The 24,134-nt window shown below is 38.2% G+C and overlaps 3 protein-coding genes across 3 annotated transcripts; 2 read left to right on the top strand and 1 right to left on the bottom strand.

Moving 5' to 3' along the window:
- Positions 1-975: 975 nt before the first annotated feature.
- On the bottom strand, positions 976-2,184 carry LOC109191107. The gene has a single exon (XM_019341675.1). The coding sequence runs from the start codon at positions 2,182-2,184 to the stop codon at positions 976-978; it is 1,209 nt and encodes a 402-aa protein (XP_019197220.1).
- A 9,317-nt stretch (positions 2,185-11,501) lies between these two features.
- Positions 11,502-16,863, top strand: LOC109191157 (polynucleotide 5'-hydroxyl-kinase NOL9). The gene is made up of 10 exons (XM_019341739.1): positions 11,502-11,768; positions 12,343-12,587; positions 13,232-13,329; positions 13,462-13,495; positions 14,144-14,313; positions 14,417-14,600; positions 14,872-15,052; positions 15,272-15,362; positions 15,584-15,711; positions 16,628-16,863. The coding sequence occupies exons 2-10, from the start codon at positions 12,400-12,402 to the stop codon at positions 16,679-16,681; spliced, it is 1,128 nt and encodes a 375-aa protein (XP_019197284.1). The 5' UTR covers positions 11,502-11,768; positions 12,343-12,399; the 3' UTR covers positions 16,682-16,863.
- A 2,460-nt stretch (positions 16,864-19,323) lies between these two features.
- LOC109191156 (probable myosin-binding protein 6) lies at positions 19,324-22,350 on the top strand. Its single transcript, XM_019341738.1, has 4 exons — positions 19,324-20,391; positions 21,199-21,291; positions 21,337-21,903; positions 22,011-22,350. Exons 1-4 carry the CDS (start codon positions 19,647-19,649, stop codon positions 22,190-22,192), a joined length of 1,587 nt encoding a protein of 528 aa, XP_019197283.1. The 5' UTR covers positions 19,324-19,646; the 3' UTR covers positions 22,193-22,350.
- Positions 22,351-24,134: the final 1,784 nt, after the last annotated feature.

The following is a 24,134-nucleotide window of genomic DNA, read 5'->3' as shown; positions in this document are numbered from 1 at the left end:
GAGGGTCGGGGAACTTGGCTAATGATGAAAGAGCGTGAGGTTCTCTGAATTCCACACTCTGTCCACGGTTTTCCCGGTCGTCGTCTGCAGCTTGTAGGTTCCCGGGCGAATGACCGCCGACACCACGTAAGGGCCTTCCCAGCTCTGGGACAGCTTCCCCCCCTCCATCGGGCGACTGGCTTCTCTCTTCCTTAGGACGAAGTCGCCCACTTGGAAGTATCTCGGACGGACTCGGGCATCGTGGTACGCCTTCGCCTTCTTCTGGTATTCGATTATCCTTTTTGCGACCTGTTCCCGCCTCTCGTCGACGGTGTCTAGCTCTACTGCCATCATCTCATCATTGTTATCCGGGTCGAACTCTTTCTCTCGAGCGATCGGTACCCAGGCTTCGACCGGTAACCTGGCCTCCGCGCCGTAGACCAGGGCGAAGGGGGTCTCTTTCGTTGCTTCACGGGGGGTCGTCCTGTAAGCCCAGAGTATGTATGGCAGCTCGTCCGCCCAACTTCGACCCGCTGAGTACAACTTCTTCTTAAGGCCTTCTAGGATAGTCCGGTTAGCGTTCTCGACTTGACCGTTACCTTGAGGGTAGGCGACAGATGACTTTACTGCCTTTGTTCCAATCATTGCGAGGAAGTTTGCGAAGTAACTTCCCTCGAATTGCTTTCCGTTGTCCGTGACCAGCTGCACGGGAACCCCGAAACGGGAGATCACATTGCGCCACAGGAACCTGGCGCACTGCTACGACGTGATGGTCGCCAGGGATTCTGCCTCAACCCATTTCGAGAAGTAGTCGATCGCTACAATGATGAACCTTTTCCTACCGGCCACCCGGGTGAACGGGCCGACTATGTCGACGCCCCACCTGGCGAACGGGATGGCCGTGCTGACGGGCTGGTAAAAGGTGGCCGGTCGACCTGGAACTTTGGCGAAGACTTGGCACGCCTCGCACTCCCGGGCCACCCTCTTGCAGTCGAGTTATATTGATGGCCAGTAGTACCCTATGAGCATAATCCTTCTTGCCAAAGCCTTGCCGCCCTGGTGCGCCGAGCAAATCCCCGAGTGGAGCTCGGTCATTACTAGATCGGCCTCGAATCCGTTGAGGCACCTCATCAGCGGGCCGCCGTATGATCGCCGGTAAAGGCGGCCGTCCACCACCTGGAAGCGGGGCGCTCTCAGCTTAACCTTTCTGGCTCTTTCTGTGTCGTCGGGGAGTCGGTTGTCGGTTAAGTATCGCATCAGGTCTGCGATCCAATCTTCTTCCGTCGGGGCTACCGGGGCGACTTCCAGGGCGTCAATGGCGGCATGGGTCATTTCTTCAATACGGGCTATTCTGGAAATGTGTTCGGGGGCTTCTTGAGCGAGTTTGGATAGGACGTCCGCGTCCACATTATCCGCCCGGGCGACGTGCTCGACCGTGTGGCCTTTGAACTCCGCAAGGATCGCCAACACCTGGTTCCTATACTGCACCAGCCGGTCTCCGTTTGCTTCGAAGTTTCCTAGAACTTGCCCGACCACCAAAGCGGAGTCCGTTCTAGCCCGGACGTACTGTGCCCCGAGCTTCTTGACATATCGGAGGCCGGCGATGAACGCTTCGTATTCAGCCTCGTTGTTGGTGGGGGAGAAAGAAAATATCAGGGCGTGGTACAACTTGAACCCCTCTGGGCTAGTGATGACTACACCTCCGCCCGCTCCTCTTTTGTTGCTTGAGCCGTCGATTGCCAGTTCCCACCATGCGTCGTCCGGGCTCGGCTGTATCATCGTGCTAGCTTCCCTGGCCGTACATTCCACTACGAAGTCTGCTAGCGCCTGGCCTTTGATCGCCGGTCGGGGTTTGTATTCTAGGGCGAACTGCGTTAGCATTAAGGCCCACTTGACTAGTCGGCCGGATGAGCTGGAGCTCCGGAGGACAGACCCAATGGGTTGGTCGGTGAGTACTCGGACTGTTCGGCCTTGAAAGTACGGGGTGAGCTTTTTGGCGGCCATGTACAGGGCAAACACGACCTTTTCCAACCTGGAGTACCTCGTTTCCGCCCCGTTTAGGGCGTGGCTGACATAATACACTGGTCTCTGGATGTTGTTCTCGTCAGTTCGGCAAAGGACCGCGCTGACTGCTCGGTCGGACGCCCCCAAGTAGACGTCCAGGTCTTCACCGGGCTCTGGTTTCGATAGCACGACCGGGGACATGAGATACTCCTTCAGTTGCTCGAACGCGTCCTGGCATTCTTGATCCCACTTGAAGGCGCTTATCTTCCTCAACGTTTTGAAGAAGGGCAACGCCCGCTCGGCGAGTTTAGAGAGGAAACGGCTGAGTGCGGCTAGTCTCCCGGTCAGCTGCTGTACCTCCCGGACTGTAGCGGGAGGTTGCATGTCCAGGCTCGGGTAGCTGGATCAGATTGCAACCTTGGGCATAATCGAGGACCTCCGTTACCGGGCGGGTGAGCCTGGTCAGGTCCCGGGGGGCTTGTTGACGGTCTCCGCGCTTCTGGTCGGGGCGAGTGTCTCGCCGGGTGGATCCCGTCTCTTGGCGTCGCTTTGCGGAATTTGCCTCCATTGCGTTCGCGTAGTCGGTGACTCTTCGAATGGCTTCGTCGTACGATTGTGGCGGGTGGACTATGAAGTCCTGATACAGGGTCCCCGCTCGTAGGGAGTAGTGTAGGACGTTGATGGTTGTCCTGTCGTCCATTGGCTCGACTTCGCCGATGACATTCTTCCATTTGACCAGGAAGTCGGTTAACGATTCTCCTTCTAGCTGCTTGGCGGCTTCAAGGTGCGTGAAGTGCTTCCGAACGGTCCGAGACGTTGCGAAGCGTCGGATAAATTTGGTTGATAAGTCGGCAAAGCACGTTATGGAGCCCGGTTCAAGGGACTTGAACCACTCGGCCGCTCTTCCCGAGAGCGTTGAAAAGAACGCACGGCAGATGACAGCGTCGAACACGCCCAGCATTATCATGTTTCCGTAGAAGGAGTTGACGTGCTCTTCTGGGTCCGTTTTTCCCGAATATTCCCTTACCCCCGGGACTCGGAGGTCGATCGGGTACTGCTGCTGCATGATTTCACTGGAGAACGGCGTTCGCAATAGCGCGGTGTCGAGACTCGGGACTTGTGCCGTTTGTTCCTGCTTCCAGCGGTTGAACTCCTGTCGGACCTGTTCCATGACCTCGCGCGGGACGCCGGCCGTCGTATTCAGCCGGGTGTCGCGACGGTGGTGACTCCGGGAAGAGCTCACTTCGTCCGAGTCCGCGCCGCGGCTGGATGCCGACCTGTCGAGGGACGCCCTTCTACCGCCCGGACGATTCCGCCGGGGGGAACTCGTCGGCTGCAGCCTGTCGAAGGCACTTGTTCGGGGAGCATGTTCTGCTGAACGGTCGATCAAACCGAGGCGTGAGCGGGCCGGGCGGCGCTGGGTCTGCGGGGCCTCGGGAGGGGCGTTCGGCGGTCCTTGGTGTGACTGTGCCCCGTCATGCTCGCTCGCCCCCGGGCCGAAGGCAAGGGGAACGATCCGGTAGTTGTGGACTGGGCTGTACATTTGCAGAGGGTATACCCCGGGCATCTGCGGCTGCGGGTATGCCGGGGGGTAAAAACGCGGAGCGTTGGCCCACCACTGGTACGCCGGGTCCATATTCCCCGGGAAGAATCCCGGAGCTTGATACGTAGCTTGCATCGGGATATCCCTGTAAGCGGCTTCGTTGGTCCCATGTTGACCGGCTCCGGAGGCTGGAATGCTCCTTCTGGCGGCTGGTTCAGGTCCATCCGGGCATTCAGATGGGCCCGTAGGTCAGGCTGGGTGTCGTCGGCGTCCCCGCCGGCGTTGAGGAAGTCCATGAAGGGATACATGTGAGGAGGATCGGTAGTAACGCACGGATTTTGTACCGGTCCCCACAGACGGCGCCAAATGATGTGGATAAAATCGCTGTGTATTGATACGTGTAGGTTACAATAGAGTTACAGACAGACCGATCGTATATGATGACCGGGATCCTCTTTAATCTAGTAAGTCACCTAATCCAAAAGTCCTTCTCTCTAGCATTTAATGCAGTATTTATAAGGGTCCTAGGGAGCTGTGCCCGGTCCCCCGGCATGTCGGACACTTGGCGCGCATGCACCGGGTGGAGGGGAGGCAGGCATGCGACCGTACACGTGGTGCGAGGCTTCTGCTGTTGTCAGGCTCATATCCCGGGCGGCTATACATCCCGGTTTCCGGTCGAGAGCTCGGGGGCCTTCCGGAGGCGCCCCTGCTAAGGGACTGATCGGGCAAACGGGCAAGTGCCCGTTTGCGTACACGACCGGGCAGGACGGCCGGGTCAGAAGGTCGACCCGTATGGCCGGTGTATATTCCCCATCAACATTCTTTGGTACAATGTGATTATTCTAAATGTGTATGTAGAGCTGTCAAAACGGGCCCAACCCGTCGGGTTGGGCCCGTTTACCCGTAAATTTGGACGGGTTGGGTTGGAGAAATCCCAACCCGTCCCGTTTAACCCGTGTTGGACACGGGTTAAACGGGTTGAACCCGTGGGTTACACGGGTAACCCGGCCCGTGCCCTTTAAAAAAAAAAAATTATATGTTGTCTAAGTGGAACACTGGAACCCTAAATGCCTAAACTGCTGAACATCGCGACTCATTCACTGCTAAACATCGCGACTCATTCACTGCTAAACATCGCGACTCATTCACTCATTCCCTTCAATTCTTCAATCCTTCATTCAGTTAGATAGAGAGACAGTGAGACCTCAGACCTCCGCCTCAATCCCGCTCGCCCTCCGCCAGTCCGCCTCCGCCCTCCGCCTCGACCGACGGAAGACGCCGGACGACGCGACCGCGAGCCGCGACCTTCGGACGACTGACGACAACTCCTCGGCTCCTCGCGTCGACGACTGACGACAGCTCCTCCGGTCCTTGCCGACGGCCGACCACCGGTGACCGGACCACGGACTGCTCAGTACTCAGTGCTCACAGAGTCACTGCCGAGTGCCTTCACTGCCTTGTGCCTTCACTGCTTCAAGGTATGTTTTTATTAATTAATTAATTAATATTTTATTTAATTGTTAATTTGTTATAATGTTATTGTTCATTTGTTGAATAGTTTAAAAGTTTAAAGGGGCCGTTTGGTTCACGGAATGTCAGATTACCTTAGGGAATGTTAGATTGCTGGGAATGTTAGATTACTGGGAATGTTAGATTCCTGTGTTTGGTTAAAATTAGGGTATGTAATATAGTCATGTTTGGTTTAGGGTTATCTTTTATACACACTATAATATCCTTAACATATTTTCATATATTTTAATAAATTTAAAAATTAAAATAAATAAATAAGATAACGGTATCATATATAATTACATGATTTTAAAATATTAACTCTAAAATTTTGAACTTGAGAAACAAAATTATTTTATATGCTAACATAACATAATAAAAATTAAAAAATATATAATTACAAAAATAATTATATATATATATATATATATATATATATATAATAAACTAACATAACCAAAGTTATCTTACATTACCTAAGATTTTGAAGGGAATCACATTCCCTTCAAAATCCTATGTGGAGGGAATGTGACATTCCTTGGGAATGTTACATTCCCTAAGATAATATGAACCAAACACTGTTATGTGAACTTTGGAATGTCACATTCCCTTGGTTATATTATATAACCTGAACCAAACGCCCCCTAAATGTATTGTTATTCTTGAATGTTGAATCTTGATGTAATGATGTTATTGTTCAATAGTTTAATTGTTTGATGTATTTGTTGTTGTATGTTGAGTAATTGAGTTGTTGATTTGTTAAAACTACATGTGAGTATAAAATATAAATATATAATTAATTAATAATGTTTGTAAATTGTAATTAAAATGTGAATCTTTTGCAATTTGCAGCAAAATGACTTCTCCTAGTGTGAATTATACAGCTAGTACGATTGGTAATAATGATGAATTTGATTTAGACCCCGAGATGCCTAGTTCTCAAGAGCCTACATCTCCTATCCAAGAAATTGAACAACCTAATCCTGAAGAGCCTAAGCGTAAAAAAGCTAAAGCTAAATCCACTACTTCTGATGTTTGGAAGTCATTTACTAAAAATCCTGTACTAGTTGATGGTAAAGAAAAGGCTAATTGTAATGATTGTGGAAAGGAATATACTATTGGTGGCATTAAGTATGGAACATCTTCTATGTTAAGTCATATTTCAAAATGTGTTGCTCTTCCTAAGTATCATAATATTGGGACAATGATGTTAGATGCACAAGGAAAATTGAGATCTAGGCAGCTTGATCACAAACTTTTACGGGAGACTATGGCAATGGCTATTATTGAACATAACCTTCCATATTCTTTTGTGGAATATAGAAGAGTTAGAGAGATGCTTCAAATTTGTAATCCGGATGTGAATGAGTATACAAGAAATACCGCAGTGAATGATGTATGGAATGTTTATCTTGATAAGAAAATGGAGTTAAAACAACAATTGAGTAAGTCTCCTAGAAGAATTTGTTTAACTTCTGATTGTTGGACTGCGTATACAGTTGAAGGTTATATTTGTATTACTGCTCACTTTGTGGATAGGAATTGGAAGTTAAATAGCAAGATTCTTGCTTTTTGCAAAATGGAGCCTCCACACACTGGTATACAGTTAGCCGGGGCAGTTTTGATTCTTTGAAAGAGTGGGGAATTGATAAGAAAATATTCTCTTTGACTTTGGACAATGCTTCTGCAAATGATAGCATGCAAAATATTTTAAAACAACGTTTGTGTTTGCAGAATAGTTTGTTGTGTGATGGTGAGTTCTTTCATATTCTGTGTTCTGCACATATCTTGAATTTAATTGTTCAAGAAGGGTTGAAAGCTGCAAGTACTAGTATTCAAAAAATTAGGGAAAGTATCAAATATGTAAAACAATCTGAAGCAAGAAGAATATTGTTTGCTAAGTGTGTGGAGCAAGTAGGAGGAATTGATGATAGTGTGGGCTTGAAGTTAGATGTCCCCACTAGATGGAATTCAATTTATGTCATGCTAGACAGTGTGATGAAGTATCAATGAATGTAGAATAATGAAGTATCAATGAAAATGGAATCAAGCTGCAAGTACTAGTATTCAATTTATGTTTGTTGAAGATACATGAAGATTGTGATGATTTGATACTTAAAGATATGGCATTAAGAATGAAAGTGAAGTTTGAAAAATATTGGAGTGATTACAGTGTTATTCTTTCTATTGCTGCTGTTCTTGATCCTAGGTTGAAGTTTGATTTGATCAATTTTTGTTATGAAAAGTCTGATTCCCTTGGTTGAGAAAACAAGGTGAATGTTGTTAAGAGAAAGATGTATCAGTTATTTAAGGAATATGATAATGGGATAAGTTTGGTTTCAACTTCAACTTCTTGTTCACAAGTTCAAGCATATTCTTCTCATGCACTAGAAATCAATTACTTTGGAGTAAGTGTTTAAACTTAATAAATTTATTTCAAATTCTATTTAATATGTTTTCAAGTTTTAATTAATTAATTAATTGTGATTTGTGCAATTGTGTTATTTGTGTAGGAGTTTACAGATTTTTCTAGTGAAAATAGTGTTGTTATCAAAAAATCTGAGCTAGATACATATCTCGAAGAGGGGAAGCTAGATCCTAAGTCTAACATGAAAATGGATGTTCTACAATATTGGAAAGAGCATCAAGCTAGATTTTCATGTCTATCCAAAATGGCTTGTGATATATTGAGCATTCCAATCACTACAGTTGCTAGTGAAAGTGCTTTTAGCATTGGCTCAAGAGTCTTGACAAAGTATAGATGTTCCCTTGACTCAGAAAATGTTCAAGCGCTCATTTGTACTCGCAATTGGTTGCTAGGATTTAATTCTGAAGGTATTAATGCATTATTATTATTATTATTTAATCGCTATTTAATAGTTAATACTTATTATATATACTTATAATTTCTAATGATTTATTGATTGATTTTATAAATTTATGTAGATGGTGGAGATCCTAGTATGGGTGAACTAATTATCAATTGAGAAGGGCAAAAGGCTTCTAATGTTCTTGGTGGATAAAGGTACTTTAGGAGTTTAGACTTTAGAGTTTAATTTTTTAAGATTTGTATATTTATTTATTGATTTATTATAATACTATTTTTTTTATTATTATTTTTTTTACAGTTATGAACTTATGAGTAAATGAGTTATGATGATTGATGATGCTATTGGGAAGGCTTGTAATGGATTTATCATTTATGGACTTTTGAATTTAAATTATGTTTGAATGCTTGAATATTTTGGACTTTTGATCATGTGTGTCTTGCGATAGTGCGAAACTTGAACACTTTAAATGTTTCATTGAAATTGTGTTGAAAACTTGTAAGATTTGAATGTGGAATAATGGACAATTGGACATGAATGTTGTCATTGTTGTGTTGAAATTAGGAAGTATGTCATTCTAGATTTCTAGAGTTAAATTGTAATTTATTTATTATAAGGTATATCAAATTAACAATAAAATAAATAGATTGAATAATTTGAAATAAGTGCAAATATTAAAAAAAAAAAAATCGTACGGGCTGACGGGCTGGCCCGTTTAGCCCGTCAGCCCGTAACCAACGGGCTGGGTTGGGATTTTCCCAGCCCGTATGAAAACGGGCTGGCCCGTCCCGTCCAGTATGTTCTCAACCCGTGACGGGCCAGCCCGTATGGGACGGGCTGACCCGTTTTGACAGCTCTATGTGTATGGAATGTTTCGGGTTTAATGGTGCAGTGTACGGTCGGAGATGGGTTTGGTGCATGGCTTGAGTATTTGTTGCGGAAAGTTGATGAGAATCATTTTACTACTATGGTGGCCATTATGTACCATATTTGGTTGCAACGGGACTCGGCGGTATGGGAATTTAAGGTGGGAAGGCCCCGACAAGTGCATGTGATGGCTATGGCTTCCCTCGACGCATGGCGTGCGGCTGTGGTTGCGCCGGTTCTGCAGCAGGCTTCGGAGGCAGCAACTGCCGCTGCTGGGCAGTCCGATGATGCGCTGCGGTGTTCCTCCGATGCAGCCTACGCGGCTGCGACTGGGAATAGGGCGTATAGCCTGGTTTTACAAGATGCAGGAGGCGGTTTCATTGCAGCCAAAAACGGTCCTCTACCGTTATGTCAGGGACCCTTTATGGCGGAGGCTTATGCGTGTAAGGAGGCTTTATCCTGGCTTAGGGATCGTGGGATTACGGAAGTCGTGCTTCGGTCAGACTGTTCGAACCTGTGTCACGCTCTTAATGATTCAGCGACAGAGATTCGCTCTTATGATGGTGTAGCTGTTTCAGCATGTCAAGACTTGATGAGTTTATTAGTTTCTTGTTCTGTTGTTTACATTCCCCATAATTTAAATGTTATAGCTCATTCCTTAGCTCAGATAGCCTCTTGGCAGGCAAACTCTATGGTGTGGGAGGACATTCCTCCTGCTTTTGTTTCGGCTTTGGTTGATTAATATATGCAGCAGTTTACTTTCAAAAAAAAAAAACCTAGAATTATAGTACGAATAGGAAAGTAGAAAACAATATATTTTATTAGAAATAGAGATTTTATAGGAATTGTGCGGGAAGTTAAAGTTCAAGATTTTGTTTTTATATATACTATAGACTATAGATATAGATTAAAATAGTAATTGTATTACACTATTTTATAATATTAGAATATGAATTTTAACCTAGAATTATAGTACGCATATGAAAGTATAAAACAATATATTTTATTAGAAAGAGATATTTGTTAGGAATTAGGCTGGAAGTTAAAGTTCAGGATTTTGTTTTTATAAATATAGTATAGATATAGTATAGAATATTATAGATTAGAATATGAATTGTATTGGACTTTTTTTATAATACTAGAATATGAATTTAAACCTAGAATTATAGTACAAATAGGAATGTAGAAAACGATATATTTTTATTAGAAATAGATATTTTTTAGGATTTTGTTTTTATATATGGTATATATTAGAACATGAATTGTTTTACACTATTTTATAATATTAGAATATAATTTTAACCTAGAATTATAGTACGAATAGGAAAATACAAAATAATATATTTTTATTAGAAAGAGAGAATTTTTAGGAATTGGGCAGAAAGTTAAAGTTAGGATTTTGTTTTTATATATAGAATATATTATAATACGAATTGTATTACACTATTTTATAATATTAGAATATAAATTTTAACCTAGAATTATAGTACGAATATGAAAATAGAAAACAATGTATTTTTATTAGACAGAGAGATTTTCTAGGAATTGGGCGGGAATTTAAAGTTCAGGATTTTGTTATTATATATAGTATAGTATATATAGAGTATAGATTTATAATATTAGAATATAAATTTTAACCTAGAATTATAGTACGAATAAGAAAATAGAAAACAATTTATTTTTATTAGACAGAGAGATTTTATAGGAATTGGGCGGGAATTTAAAGTTCAGGATTTTGTTATTATATATAGTATATAGAACAGAATAGGAATTATATTACACTATTTTATAATATTAGAATATAAATTTTAACATAGAAATTATAACTATAAATCCAGAATCGCATAACTATACATCCATAAATTTATAACTATACATTCAGAAATTATGCACAACATAATGTTGTTGACGGGAATCAAAACTGATTTTTTTTTTTTTTTAAGTTGGACGTGCATTTTTAGACAAAACGACATCGTTTTTGCATCCGAGTGCACCATGCATAGTGTACATGGATGCACAACATAATTTTCCTTTTTTTTTTTCAATTTCATAAATAAATTTAAAAAAGAATATGGAAATTAAGTCTAATGCATTTTTTTATTTAATCAATCCATCAAATGCATTTGTCAATTTATTGAGCAAATACCAATTTTGGTTCTACGAGTATTAGCAAAAAATTTTAGTCCACATGTTTAATTCCTACCAATTTTAATACACAATTATTGTTTTAGTACCAATTTTGGTCTACAACTACTGTTTTAGTGTCAAAATTTATCACGCTGATCACCCCTTTCGTTGAGACATGTTGAAATATGAAATTATGAAGGGTATTTTCGCATTTTTCAAATTAAGAGCCCAATTTAAGCATAAATAAAGGAATTTAAACTCTAAATTGATCATAATTCGCAGTGTTCCTCCTCAAATTAAGGTATGATGAGGAGGAGAATTGCGAATTGAGATCAATCTTAGGGCTTAAATCTCTTTATTTATGCTCAAATTTGGATCTTAAGTTAAAACTGACGAAAATACCCTTTAAAATTTTAGATTTCGGTATGTCTTAAAAGGAAGAGTGACCGTGGTGATGAATTTTGATACCAAAACAATAATTGTGGATGAAAATTGGTATTAAAATAATAGTCAAAGATGAAAATTGGTACAAATTAAATATGTGGACCAAAACTGTCATTTTGCTAATACTCGTGGGACTAAAATTGGTATTTGCTCATTTATTTTTTAAAAAATTACTCAATCTTTTAAATGTATAGAACAGTGGAGCCGAGCTCGAGCCACTTGAGCCCGTCCGCTCAGCTCGTTCGCAACCCTACTCCCAAGTATCACACTATCAATGTGCCCTCTGTTCAGTAAACACTCATGCATGTCGCGTTGTTCTGACTTCTTAGTGCAAATGCATTGAGGGGAGAGATAGTAGAACTCGCTGAAACCCTCTCACACCCAGTAACCCGTCCCCTCCAGCGACATCTCTCTACATATCAGCACCTTTCTAAAGTCTCTATAGATTAGCGTCTGAGCAAACCAAGGTATGGGTTGATTTTTCACAAAAAACGCGGTAGTAGGAAATTATGTGCTTCAAATTGGTTTAGGGTTTAATAATGATTCTCTAGCTTCTTCTATGCCCTTCAAATTTCTGCATTCTGTGTGACTCTTGATAAATTGTTTGTTACTTTTTTCCTTTAAATTTTGAGCAGGCTTTGTATTTATCAGACATTATTTAGGCCACCATTAGAGGTAGGATGAGAAAACATTTAAAACTTGAAAGTGGCATTTGAATATTTAAAAACCTTTTCTGGAGATACTAAATACTCGTGTTAAATTAACACTCAAAAATTGCTACTGCTAAATTTCAAATGCAGTTTTGGAAATAAATTTTTAAAAGTATAGATTATTTGATTTCAAATTTGCTTTTATAAAGTATTCTTCTCTTCACATGATATCAAACCATGTTGCTTGCAGTCTATCACAACTTGTTGATGTTTAGTTTGATTAGTTTTGTATACTTTCTCCAAACCTCATTGCAGTACTAGAATGTAGTTAGCGATACTTCCTTTCGTCTGTAAAGTTTGATTTGTAGTGATTGCTGAGTTATTTTTGTAGATTTTGATTTTGTCTCTGAGGGCACATGCATTGAGGAGAGAGATAATAGAGAGAGGGATGGCTTCAGCTTTGGAAAATGAGATTCCATCACCGGATATTATCATACCCAACGAATGGTCCGATACTGCCGACACCATAGCCTATGATTCTGTTACTTCACCCCCACCGGTTTCCTTGATCTGCGGCCCCAAAAATTGTGGCAAGACTACGTTTTCCCGCCACCTCCTTCATGTTCTTCTCAAAAGGTCCCCCCCCTTTTTTTTTTATTTTTTTTTATTTTTTTATTTTTTACTCCACTAGTCATTACATTAAAATATGAATCGTGTTTTACCTTCTAATGCATTGTGTATAAGTGAAGTAAAATAGATTGAAATTTACTCCGTATATACTTATTGCCACTATTGTATGAATTGGACATTTAATTTAAGCATAAACATTTTATTAAGCTTTATTGAATATTTGATGTAATCAATTCAGTGAAAGGATACTAATGGCCTATGCTATACATAATCAGGAAATTGTTAAGCTTGCATGTGAAACATCAAATATGAATACAAATATCTATAAATAGGGTGCTCTTCCATTTGATTAACACAGTTGCTATTTGGCATTGAACTGAGTTCCTTGCATATATTTTAAACAGTTAAGTTGTCTAACCAAAAGGATTTTACTTTTTGGAAGCAGAGGCTGGGATTGAAATAGGCAAAATTTTTGCTAAAAAATATTTGGAATTTTATTTCTTCCCATTTTCCTTTGAAAGAACTCTTCACAATTTATTTTTTACTCTGTAATTTTTACGGGTAATAATTGTCAAATTGTGATAGGTTTGGTAGGATTTTAGCTTTTATTCTATAAACATTGATATTGATTTATTTTTTTGGAGTTTCAGGTATAGAAAAGTGGCTTATTTGGATACCGATGTTGGGCAGACAGAGTTTACTCCACCTGGTTTCCTATCACTCACAATAATTGACAAAATACCTGCTGGTATGCAAATAAATGGCCTTTGGCAATTGGCATCTGAACTGAAGCTTCTTTATTTGCTTTCTCTGAATAAAATCTGTTTGTCATTTTATGACATGATGTGTTAATAAATTTTTTTTTTTCTTTCTTTATCAGATTTGACAATTCCATGCCTTAAAACACCAGAGAGGTATGCACCCTCAGCTTTGTTATCAAGTAAATCTTACACTACCTTGTTAACCTGTGATAGTATTCTTTGTTGCAAATTACAAAAGATTGTTAAATCCAAAAGGGGAAGGGGAATAAGGTAAAAAATGACACTTTAATGAAGTATTTGCAGATAAAGCATCCTTGCAAGTTGTGAAATCAAGTTGATTTAATGGCTACATTAGAGTTCATGTTTGCCTGATGTCTTCCCAGTCTAGCTGTAGAAACTTGCACCAAATTCTGTGGTCTGCTATAATAACATATACTCAATGTCTAAGGAGGAAAAGTAATTTACTTTTTTTTTTTTTTTTTTTTTTTTTTTTTTTTTTGCTTTCTTTTCATTTGAGGTGGCATTTCCAAATATCACACAGTGTCATACATAATTTTTGTAACTAGATGCCAATGCTCTTCATGCAGTTTGAATATCTGATTTTAATGGTGTGTGAAGAAAACATTATTTTCATCTGAATTTTGTATTCATATGGCATAAAGTTGAATGATGCATGTGGTTTATGTCTTGCACATCAAGTTGTGTTTCCAACTGTTAGTGCAAATTGAAACAAATGATCTTCTATTCTTCTAGTATATTTGTAAAATTCCCTACTAATTTTTCCTTAAAATTTTCTTTCAGATGCTTTTTCTTTGGCGATATTTCATCAAAAAGGGACCCAAAACTCTACTTAACATATGCATGTGCCTTGTATGATCATTATAAGAAAAAGTACTACATGCTTAATAATAGTGAAAAGCCTGCTAATGCAGAAATGCCCATTGTGATTAATACCCCTGGCTGGGTAAAAGGTTTGTTTGTTTGTTTTAAAGAAAATTTTATTTTCAGTTCATTATTTTTGCTTGATATACAATTGAAATATTCAAGTATCATTTTGTTTTCCTTGCATGTTAGGCATTGGCTATGAAATACTTGTGGATATCTTGAAATATATTTCTCCTAGTCATGTTGTCAAGATTCGCATATCTGCTGAGAGCAAGAATCTACCACCGGGGGCATTTTGGCTAGATGAAGGGGAAGCTCCAGTGACAAACCTAATTGAAATCAATTCAGCCCGTCAGGACTCTTCACGAAGATCGTATGTGCTACTTTTAGTCTCAAATTAATACGTTAGTACCACTTTGACTTGCAAACTGTAATGTTCTGTTTAGAAAGCTGCCTCTCTACTTTAACCAGAAAATGCATATTCTCTAAATTTTAGGGAACTTTTTGTTGCTGATTGTTTTAGTATTTTTATGCTCTTTCACATTAATATGCTATTATTTCTACAAACAACCCAAACTTAGTTTGCAGGAGAGCTATAGCTTCATCAAGTATCTGCTTTCCTCATGTTTTTACGCTACTTTTAGGATTCTGGTGCAGAAGGATGCACGACTTCTGAGGGACCTTCGTATCATAGCTTATTTTAGACAATGTTTTCCAAATGATGCTAATATCACTACATCCAAGGAACTAGCTCATGCATTAGCTGCACATCCTCCATATGAGATATCTATATCAAGTGTCAAAATTAAGCACCTTCACTGCCAGGTTGGTTCTGCTACTAATAAACATGTTATTTTGCTATGACTGATCAAGAAACTGACCTGGAAGTATGCTGAACTCTCTTTCAGTTCAATGGATTTTTCGTATCTTTTTCGCATTATCTTTGATCATTTGATGAACAAGTTTGCATAATTCATAAGAGAGTTATTAAGAGAGATAAGTGAGGATAAAAACTTCTCTGATGACACAAAATATTGTTGCTAGGTACCCAAGGATGAGGTTTTCTACAGCTTGAATGCAACAATTGTTGGCTTGGCCGTTAGCCCTGAAGATATGCCTCACTGTGTTGGTTTAGGTGTGTTACTGCAAAACTTATCTTGCTTTAGGGAGTTAGCCAATTTTCTTATATGCAGTGGAAAGAGTAAATTACTGATATTGATCCTTGACCCATTTAAATTCTGGGATCAACTGTTTACTATATCTACTTCTAAGTGACTGTTGCATTTCAATCTTAATTCTTGGTCCTGATAAATTTAATATGAAATTGGTTTTTCCTCTTTGTTAATAATGAATTAGGAATTGTGAGAGGCATTGACACCACCAGGCAGGTCATCTATTTAATTACTCCTGTGCCATTGGACAGTCTGGAAAAGGTTGATCTTTTGCTGCAGGGTTTTATTGAAATTCCTACTTCTTTATTGCAAGTGAGTTTTCCTTCCTATTATGAATATCGGTTTCTAGCTGGTCTTGTAGATCTTTTGATTTCATTTCTAGCCTTTTGCACTTTGCCTGAGAAAATATGACTAGAGTTCCTACCCAAAAATTGAAAATAAAGAGGAGATATAAGACGACATTGGGTAATTGTTAGGCACACAAAATATGGAAAGACCTTTTGGTGGAATTGGAATTTTCAATCCACCGAGTTTGTGTTGGATGGAAATTTCTTTAATGCCTCCGTCTACATGGATGTTTGTGATGCACAACAACCTAACCTAGCATGGCTTTTTAACAGGGCGTTTAGTTGAAAGGAAGGAATTAGGGGGGAAAGGAATTGTAATTCGGTGGGAAAAGAATAAGGTGGGAATAAAGTAGGAATTCTAATTACATTGTTTGGTAGGGGGGCATAGAATTATTGGGAATGAGAAAGGAAGTAGTATAAAGACTAAAAAATGTCCTTGTGTAATAATAATACTACTAATAATAAAGGGTAAAAAAGGCTTTTTCTTCCTTTTTCCCTTTCCTTTCCCCATTGAATTGCAATTCATATTGGGGAGGATATGAATTGCAATTCAACAAAATGAGGGAATTGCAATTCGGTGGAATTGTTATTCCCTCCAACCAAACACTGTAATTCGGATGGCCAAAGAATTATGCTGTAATGACAAAACTATTAACTAGAAAAGAGATGGTCTAGTTGCTTTAGTTTTATATATTAGGTCAAAGATAAATAGATAACTTGAACTCTTCTCTCTGCCTTCTCCATCCAGAAAGGTTCATTATATTCATAGAAGTAAACCCCTTCTTGATGCTCTAAAAAATTATACAAGTTTCTAGTTTCCATGCTAAGCATTTATATTTTCAACTTTTTAGACTCTAATTCAATTATTGGGTTTTCTTCAGGTTCAAGGCTGCATTTCACCTTACATGTCTGCCAATGTATTGCCTGCATATTAGGAGACCAATAGTGGTGCTTGTTAGAATTAGATTATTAGTTAAGTAGTAGTTTGCAAAATTAAATTACTGAGGTTAGATATCCTCTTAATAGGAATTCTAATATATCGAACAACAAATGTACTGTCAGACGATTGAAGTTGTTTGGATTGAACATCTCATGTTTCATCTTTCTTTAGTCTGTTTTTTAATGCTTTCCGCTCTGCAGCAATTTTTTCTTATAGAATCGGGAGTTGTTATTCTAGGGACCAAGGTTTATATTGCAAGGTGGACCATGGTGGTCCTAAACGATATCTAAAGGAATCAAATATGTTATCCAACCGCATACAATAATGCAATTAGGTCACTGACTTAAAAAAATAACAATTGAGTCTCTAAACTAATCAATTTTATGCAATTAGTCTAATTTATAGGTTTTGTAGGTTAGTAATAAGTAATCCTAAATTTAAAATATTTTTTTAAAAAATTATATTTAAAAATAATTATTTAAAAAAAAAAACACATCTCTGTCAGAGACGAAGAAACTTTCTTCGTGACGAAGATCGGCCGTGGAGACGAAGAGACTCTTCGTCTATGATCATGGAGACGAAGCTTCTTGCCAGAGATGTCTCCGGGGCCAGAGCTGGAGATGTGTGTGTGTGTGTGTTTTTTTTTTTTTTTTTTTTTTTTTTTTTTTTTTTTTTTTTTTTAAATTTTAAATTTGGGGTCCTTGTTACTAACTTGCAAAACTTGTAAATTGGATTAATGACGTGAGATTGGTTAGTTTAGGGACCCAATTTTGGGTTCAGTAGCATGAAATTGGTTAGTTTAGGGACCTAATTGTTGTTTTTTGTAGGTTCAGTGGCCTAATTGGATTATTGTGTGCAGTTCGATGACCTATTTGACTTTTATTGTGTATTTTTATTATTGAAATTGTGAACTTCTAGAATATAAATTATGTTTATAAGTCAAAACACATCACAACGGTAGAAGAGAATTTTTGAATACAATGCATGGTCATTAAATCCTAATATGTTAATATTGTGTGATTGCAGTATTTAAAAAGAATCTGTGAATACAAAACAAAGTAATCAATTACATATATGTTAACATTGTGTGTTCGTAGTGTACAAATTGTGAACATTAAGGTGGACTTGAATCGGTGTTTTTTTTTTTTTTTTTTTTTTGTTTTGTTTTGTTTTTGTTTTTTGTTTTTTTGTTTTTTTATTTTTTTTTGCTTTTGTTTTTGTTTTTTTTTTTCTTTTCTGTTTTGTTTTGTTTTGTTTTAATAGTACTGTATTACAATTTTTAGTTTTTATTTAAGGCAAAAACTTGTGTGAGACCATTTCACGGGTCTCAATCTGTAAGACCGGTTGGATATTTGATTAATGATGTCAAAGATCCGACCAATTAATCAAAGATTTGTCCCATTAATCAAATATTCGACCCTTTCACGGATTGAGACTCGTGAGACGGGGTCACACAAGTGTTACCCTTTTTTTTTGCTGTATTATCTATTAATCCATCCACCCAAGTGCATAAAGAGCAATCGTTATGCTGTGGAACCGTGTCCACCTTGTAAGGTGGACACGATTCTATGTTCATAATTACTGAACTATATATTTATAATTATAAAACTATATATTCATAATTATTGAAGTCTATATTCACAATCACAGAACTCTATGTTCATAATTACTGAACTATATGTTCACAATTATTGAATCTCTATATTCATAATTACAAAATTATATATATTCATAATTATGTTCACAACTCTATGTTCATAAATTTTAAAAAATATATTTATAATTAGAGAAAATGACACTTTTTCCCTATGAGTTATATACTTATAGCACTTTTCCCCCTGAATTATTCAAGTGGCTGTTTTCCCCCCTGAAATGTTAAATGGACATATTTACCCTTAAAATAAATATTTCATTTATTTTTCTTCTCCAACAAATTATGACCACAATTTGGTTCAAACCAAACAGGCACTATAGCAACCAAACCGAAATATTCTAATTACATTTTAGAATCGAAACCCGATATTTAGAGTTTATTAAAATCGCAAACTGGGACAGTCGATTCATGTTTCGAACTGAAAAAAATAAAATAAAATACATTTATTGTTGAATTTAGATTATTTTAAAATAAAAAATAAAATAAAATTTTAAAATAATGACAGTTCAAAATTGCGAACCGGATCCGAAACCCCTGGTTCACGGTTCAAGATCCAATTTTTTCGATTCATAATTTTAATAAACTAAAATCCAAATATTGGGTTCTGTATCTGAATCATAACCGGAAACTTTTAATTCGATTGCTATAGTGTCCGGTTCAATTCGAATCGAACCGTGGTCATCCCTACGTATACGCAATAATTTGTTGGAGAAAAAAAAATATAAAATGTTTACTTTAAGGGTAAAAATGTCAATTTAATATATCAGGGGAAAAATCGTCACTTTTAAAATAATTGAGGGGGCTAATGTGCTTACATGAATAATTCAGGAAAAAAAAATGCTATATTTATATAACTCAGGGAAAAAAAATATCATTTTTCCTTATAATTATGAACAAATTTTGAAACCGTGTCCACCTGGATTCCACGGCCTAATTTGCCATATATAATGTCCGCCATGCAATTGTGAAACTTTCATATATGCTGGAGATATCTCCATTTCACACGTACCTGTTCCTTTTGGCTTGAATTGGCATCCCCTAAGCTTTAATTTGGATTGGAACATCTATCTTAATTATTACTATTATTATTAAGATGGATCAGATCACACTGAACTCATCATCTTCACAGCGCGAACCCTAAACACACGATCGACACGACGATGATCTGGGATTCTGGGCTTCATTATTACTCTCCAACCGCCAACATCATCACCATCATGATCTGGGCTCATCTCGGTTTCGATCTGTTGTGTATTGATGTTTTCTCCCAGTCCCCGACGACGACCACACAATATTCATTATCAGAATGAAAACGCTGCCGTTCAAGTGCTTCGTGGAGCAGAATCTGGGGAGACAAGGGCTCGCATTCATTTACGCCATTCTGGAATTTGTGATGGTGTTGTTGCTTCTCGTTGATGGGATACTAGGGTTCTTCTCTGCGGAATTCGCCAGGTTTTTCGAATTGGAAGCCCCCTGCTTTGTGTGCACCAGGATAATGGATCCCGCATTCGCATTCTCTTCCTCGAATTGCTGCCATGGTTGTGTGTGCGAAGCCCACAAGAAGGACATCTCCTCCCTCGCGTATTGCCATGCCCACCGGATTCTCTCCGATATCAGAAGCATGTGCGAGGAGTGTATTCTCTCCTTTGCGGCCCACACAGACGGGGATTGTGAAAGGTACAAGTCTCTGCTGGGGGTTATGCATAATAATAGTAAGGATAAGGATATCGTGATCGACTACAAGGATCCCGAAACCGCTGCGGCGAGATTCTGGAGTAGAGATTTTGAGGAGCCGGGAGGCTCTGTGATTCCCAGGTGTTCTTGTTGTGGGGAGCTTCTAAGCACACCCAAATGCATTGCCACTGCTACTAGTATGAAAGCAGGAGTGGCTCCGCCTCCCTCCCCTTCCCACACCCCTCCACCCCAACTGCACAATCCTCATGGTGATGAGTTACCTCACAGTATTCCTTACACTCAACTCATGGTTTCCAACAACGATTCTCATCAGCTTCCAGATAATGAGGAGGAAGATGATAATGTTTCAAATGAAGGTAACATCTTGTTAGGATCCCTTGGCCAGTCTTAACTGCATAGTTTTTACTTTACGTGCCTTTGATACCACTTGTTAGAATCAAACACTTACCACTACTAGTAACCAGCTTGGTTGGCGTTGGCGTGAGTGCATCCGTGCACTCTTGTCTCTCGAATCCCCTCTAGTTTAGAAAAATCAACCTGGCCCGCACTTTGTCCGGCTCGATGCAAACGGGGTTAGTCTGAATATGGTACAGACTTAAAGGTGCCCCTACAATTAGGGCATGCTCAGGACACATTGTGGTCCACAAAAAAAAGATATATAACTAGTTGCAAAGATATATAACTTATCTAGTAGCAAAGATATATAGCTTATCTAGTAGTGAAGACGCAATTTTATTTCCTTATAGACCGCTATTACATTTTCGATAGGTAGGTATTGGACTTGGCATTTCATTGGCTTCTGCCCAATAATCCACTAGCCACCAATGGACTTGGTCCTTTCTTAAGTACCCCACCAGCAGCTGGTTTCTAGTTTTTGGCATATGAAGGCTCTAGCTGCTATTACCACTAGAATATTTCAATTTTTATTACTTCTTGTACTGCAATTCACTTAATTTGTGCATAGCTGCTATGGTAGCTGCTGATTTTCTGTAAAAACTGCGGGCATTTGACAAGAATGGAAGCTTAGAAGTTTAGTTCTGTGATTATTGGCATAATAATTTATTTAATTTAATTTGTTGTCCGGCCTGCATATATAAATACATACATACCAGGTGGAGAGAGTAGGTATAGCAATAAATCTGCAACAATGCTATTGGTTCCAGAATCTGGGGGGGACCAGCTGCCTGAAGATGCTGCTTCCAAAACCCCAAGCTTTATTAAAGGTGGGAACAAGTTCTTGGGGATACCTTTGTCAGATTCTTCTTCAACTCAACCTAGTCCTGGATGGTTTAACCACAACAATAACAGGTCAATAAAGATGTCAATGGATATCCTCCCAGATGTTGCAGCTGACACGAATGAAGGAGATGGTGAGAAGAAGCAGGTTCTCATGGCTCTGTGCATGGAATTGGACGAAGAGAGGAATGCTTCCGCCATTGCAGCCAACAATGCAATGGCAATGATCACTCGGTTGCAGGCCGAGAAGGCAGCCGTTAAGATGGAAGCATTGCAGCACAAGAGAATGATGGAAGAACACGCAGAATACTACCGAGAAGAGCTGCAAGTGATGAAGGACATGCTCCTAAAGAGAGAGGAGGAGCTGAAGGATCTAGAACTCGAGCTCGGGATGTACAGAGAGAAATTTGGATCAGTAACGGTTGTCGGGAGTGAAATGTTCCATTCTGGGGAGTATATTAATGAGAACATGTTGGATTTGGATTGTTCTATGGAGATAGAGAACGAGAGATCTCGCCTTTTCAGCATGTTCTCAAGTTTCCAAAACAAGTTCAATCCGGCATCAAACAATGAAGAATACCTTCTAGTAAAATTAGAAGATCAGGAAGATCAACAACACTTGGGGGGTATAGGTATATATAAACATACATATATATAGTCTATTCTATTCTTAACTTGTTTTATTATTGTTGAATCTTTACAGCCAGTAAACATGGGGTCTTTCATTCTGTTGTTGTAGGAAATGAAAAAAAAGTTACCTTTACAAGAGAAAGGTCAGATATCGGAGAAAGATTGAGAGCCATTGAAGCAGAAAGTGGGTGCTGCATAAAGCACACCACTGTGACTTTACAAAGGGGAGACGTAGGGATCAATTTCTTGACAGAAATAGCTGACAATCTAAAAAAGCTTAGGGAGCTGTGAAGAAGACATCATAATATAATATTATCAGTGTTAGTTACTGGTTTTTGTGTCTTAGGATTTCAACATTGTATGGAAAAGATCGAAATGTGGTGCATCAAATGCTTTATACAACTTTACTCACTTATTCCTAATACAAAATACTACATATGCTACAGAAATAAACAAAGAAAGAAAGATTATCTATTTTCTCTCCTCAAACTATACTAAGGTTTGTTTTTGAAGTTCAGGTTATGACATTCATGAAGTTCAGAGTCTTGCATTACCATTTTTTAGCAAAAAATGTCTATATATATATATATATATATATATATATATATATATATATATATATATATATATATATATATCTTGATTTCATGCATAACAGTACATTTTGAATCAAATTATGCTGAAATATGGTAGTTCATGTTTTGTTCTTACTTTCTGTTTCCGGCAGCCAAACTGCAATATATCAAATGCATATATATATATATATATATATATATATATATATATATACTAGTTTTTTATGCGCATTGCGCGTTTGAGATAATGCCCAATGTTTTTTTTTTTTTTTTTTTTTTTTAATAAGTACTTTAAAGTATATCAAGAAAAGATTATATTGGAATTGATCATGCATAGATAATTGAATGTTAAATTTGCCTATTTAAATAGGCAATTCTAAGTTTATAAATGCAAGATAACATAGGCCAGATTGATTATAATTGCCAATAAAATAATTGTATAAGAGAGCAAATAAAAATTAGGGTATAAAATATTAAATATACACTAATATTGAAGAGCTAATTGCTTATTGCCTATGGCGAGATAGTTTCTACTTCAATTTGTTGTGTGATTTAAATACTCTTTTTGTCAATAAATCTCCAGTAGTTAATATGATTGTCAATAAATCTCCAGTAGTTAATATGATTGTCAATTATTATTATTATTATTATTATTATTATTATTATTATTATTATTATTATTATTATTATTATTATTATTATTATTATTATTATTATCATCATCGTCATCATTATTATCATTATTATCATCCTTAGGTCATTTTACATGTTAATCTAAACAGCTAATTTTTTCAAATATATTTTTCCCAACCGTTGATATAACTGTTGATTGTCAAATAAGGACATTGAGAGGTAATTCTCACTTCAATTTGTTGTGTGATTTGAATACTCTCCTTGTCAACAAATCCCTCAAGTAGTTAATATGATTGGCTTTATTAATTATATTTTTTAATTTTTTCATGGTATTAATAAAATACTTGGTAAATAACTAAATAACATTATTTTATATTATAACTTTGATATTTAATTAAATTGGTTAACCGTTTTTTAACCGAACTTTTTCGGTTCGGTTAATGGTTAGAGGAATTTCAAAACTTCGATTAACGGTTAATTCGGTTCGAAAGGTCGGTTAACCGAAGTTTTTAATACTTTGGATTTTTTATTGAAGATTTAAAGTTAGGGCATGAATTTATTATGATATGTATTTTATTATAATCGAATTTATTATTTTAGGTGATTTTTAGGATTTTAAATTTTAGCTTTAAAAAGTTCGGTTAATCGGTTAACCGAAAAAAATTTCGGTTCGGTTAATTCGATAACACAAACTTCGGTTCGGTTAACAGTTAAAGGTTTAAAAAGTTCGGTTAATTCGGTTCGGCTAACCGATTGAACACCTCTAGTTGCAGTAGGCGCTAGTCGGGCGCCTGGGCAGCGCCTAGGTGGCCTAGACAGAATCTAGGGGGCGCTAAAAAAATAGTGGCAGACTTGCAGTTTGACAATTTTAATGAGGCTGTTTTCAACATTCAATCAAATAACACATCCAAATAAATGAAATAATGATAATTCATAAGTCATAACATCAAAACAATATTAAAAAATAAAAATACTCAAATATGAAATACTCAAATACTTTAATCATCCAAAGTTTCAAAGTATTA

The sequence above is a fragment of the Ipomoea nil genome, unplaced genomic scaffold, assembly GCF_001879475.1.
Source record: "Ipomoea nil cultivar Tokyo-kokei standard unplaced genomic scaffold, Asagao_1.1 scaffold1617, whole genome shotgun sequence".
NCBI lineage: Eukaryota > Viridiplantae > Streptophyta > Magnoliopsida > Solanales > Convolvulaceae > Ipomoea > Ipomoea nil.
Note: the sequence above shows the minus strand (reverse complement) of the source record. Positions and strands in the feature narration are given on the sequence as shown.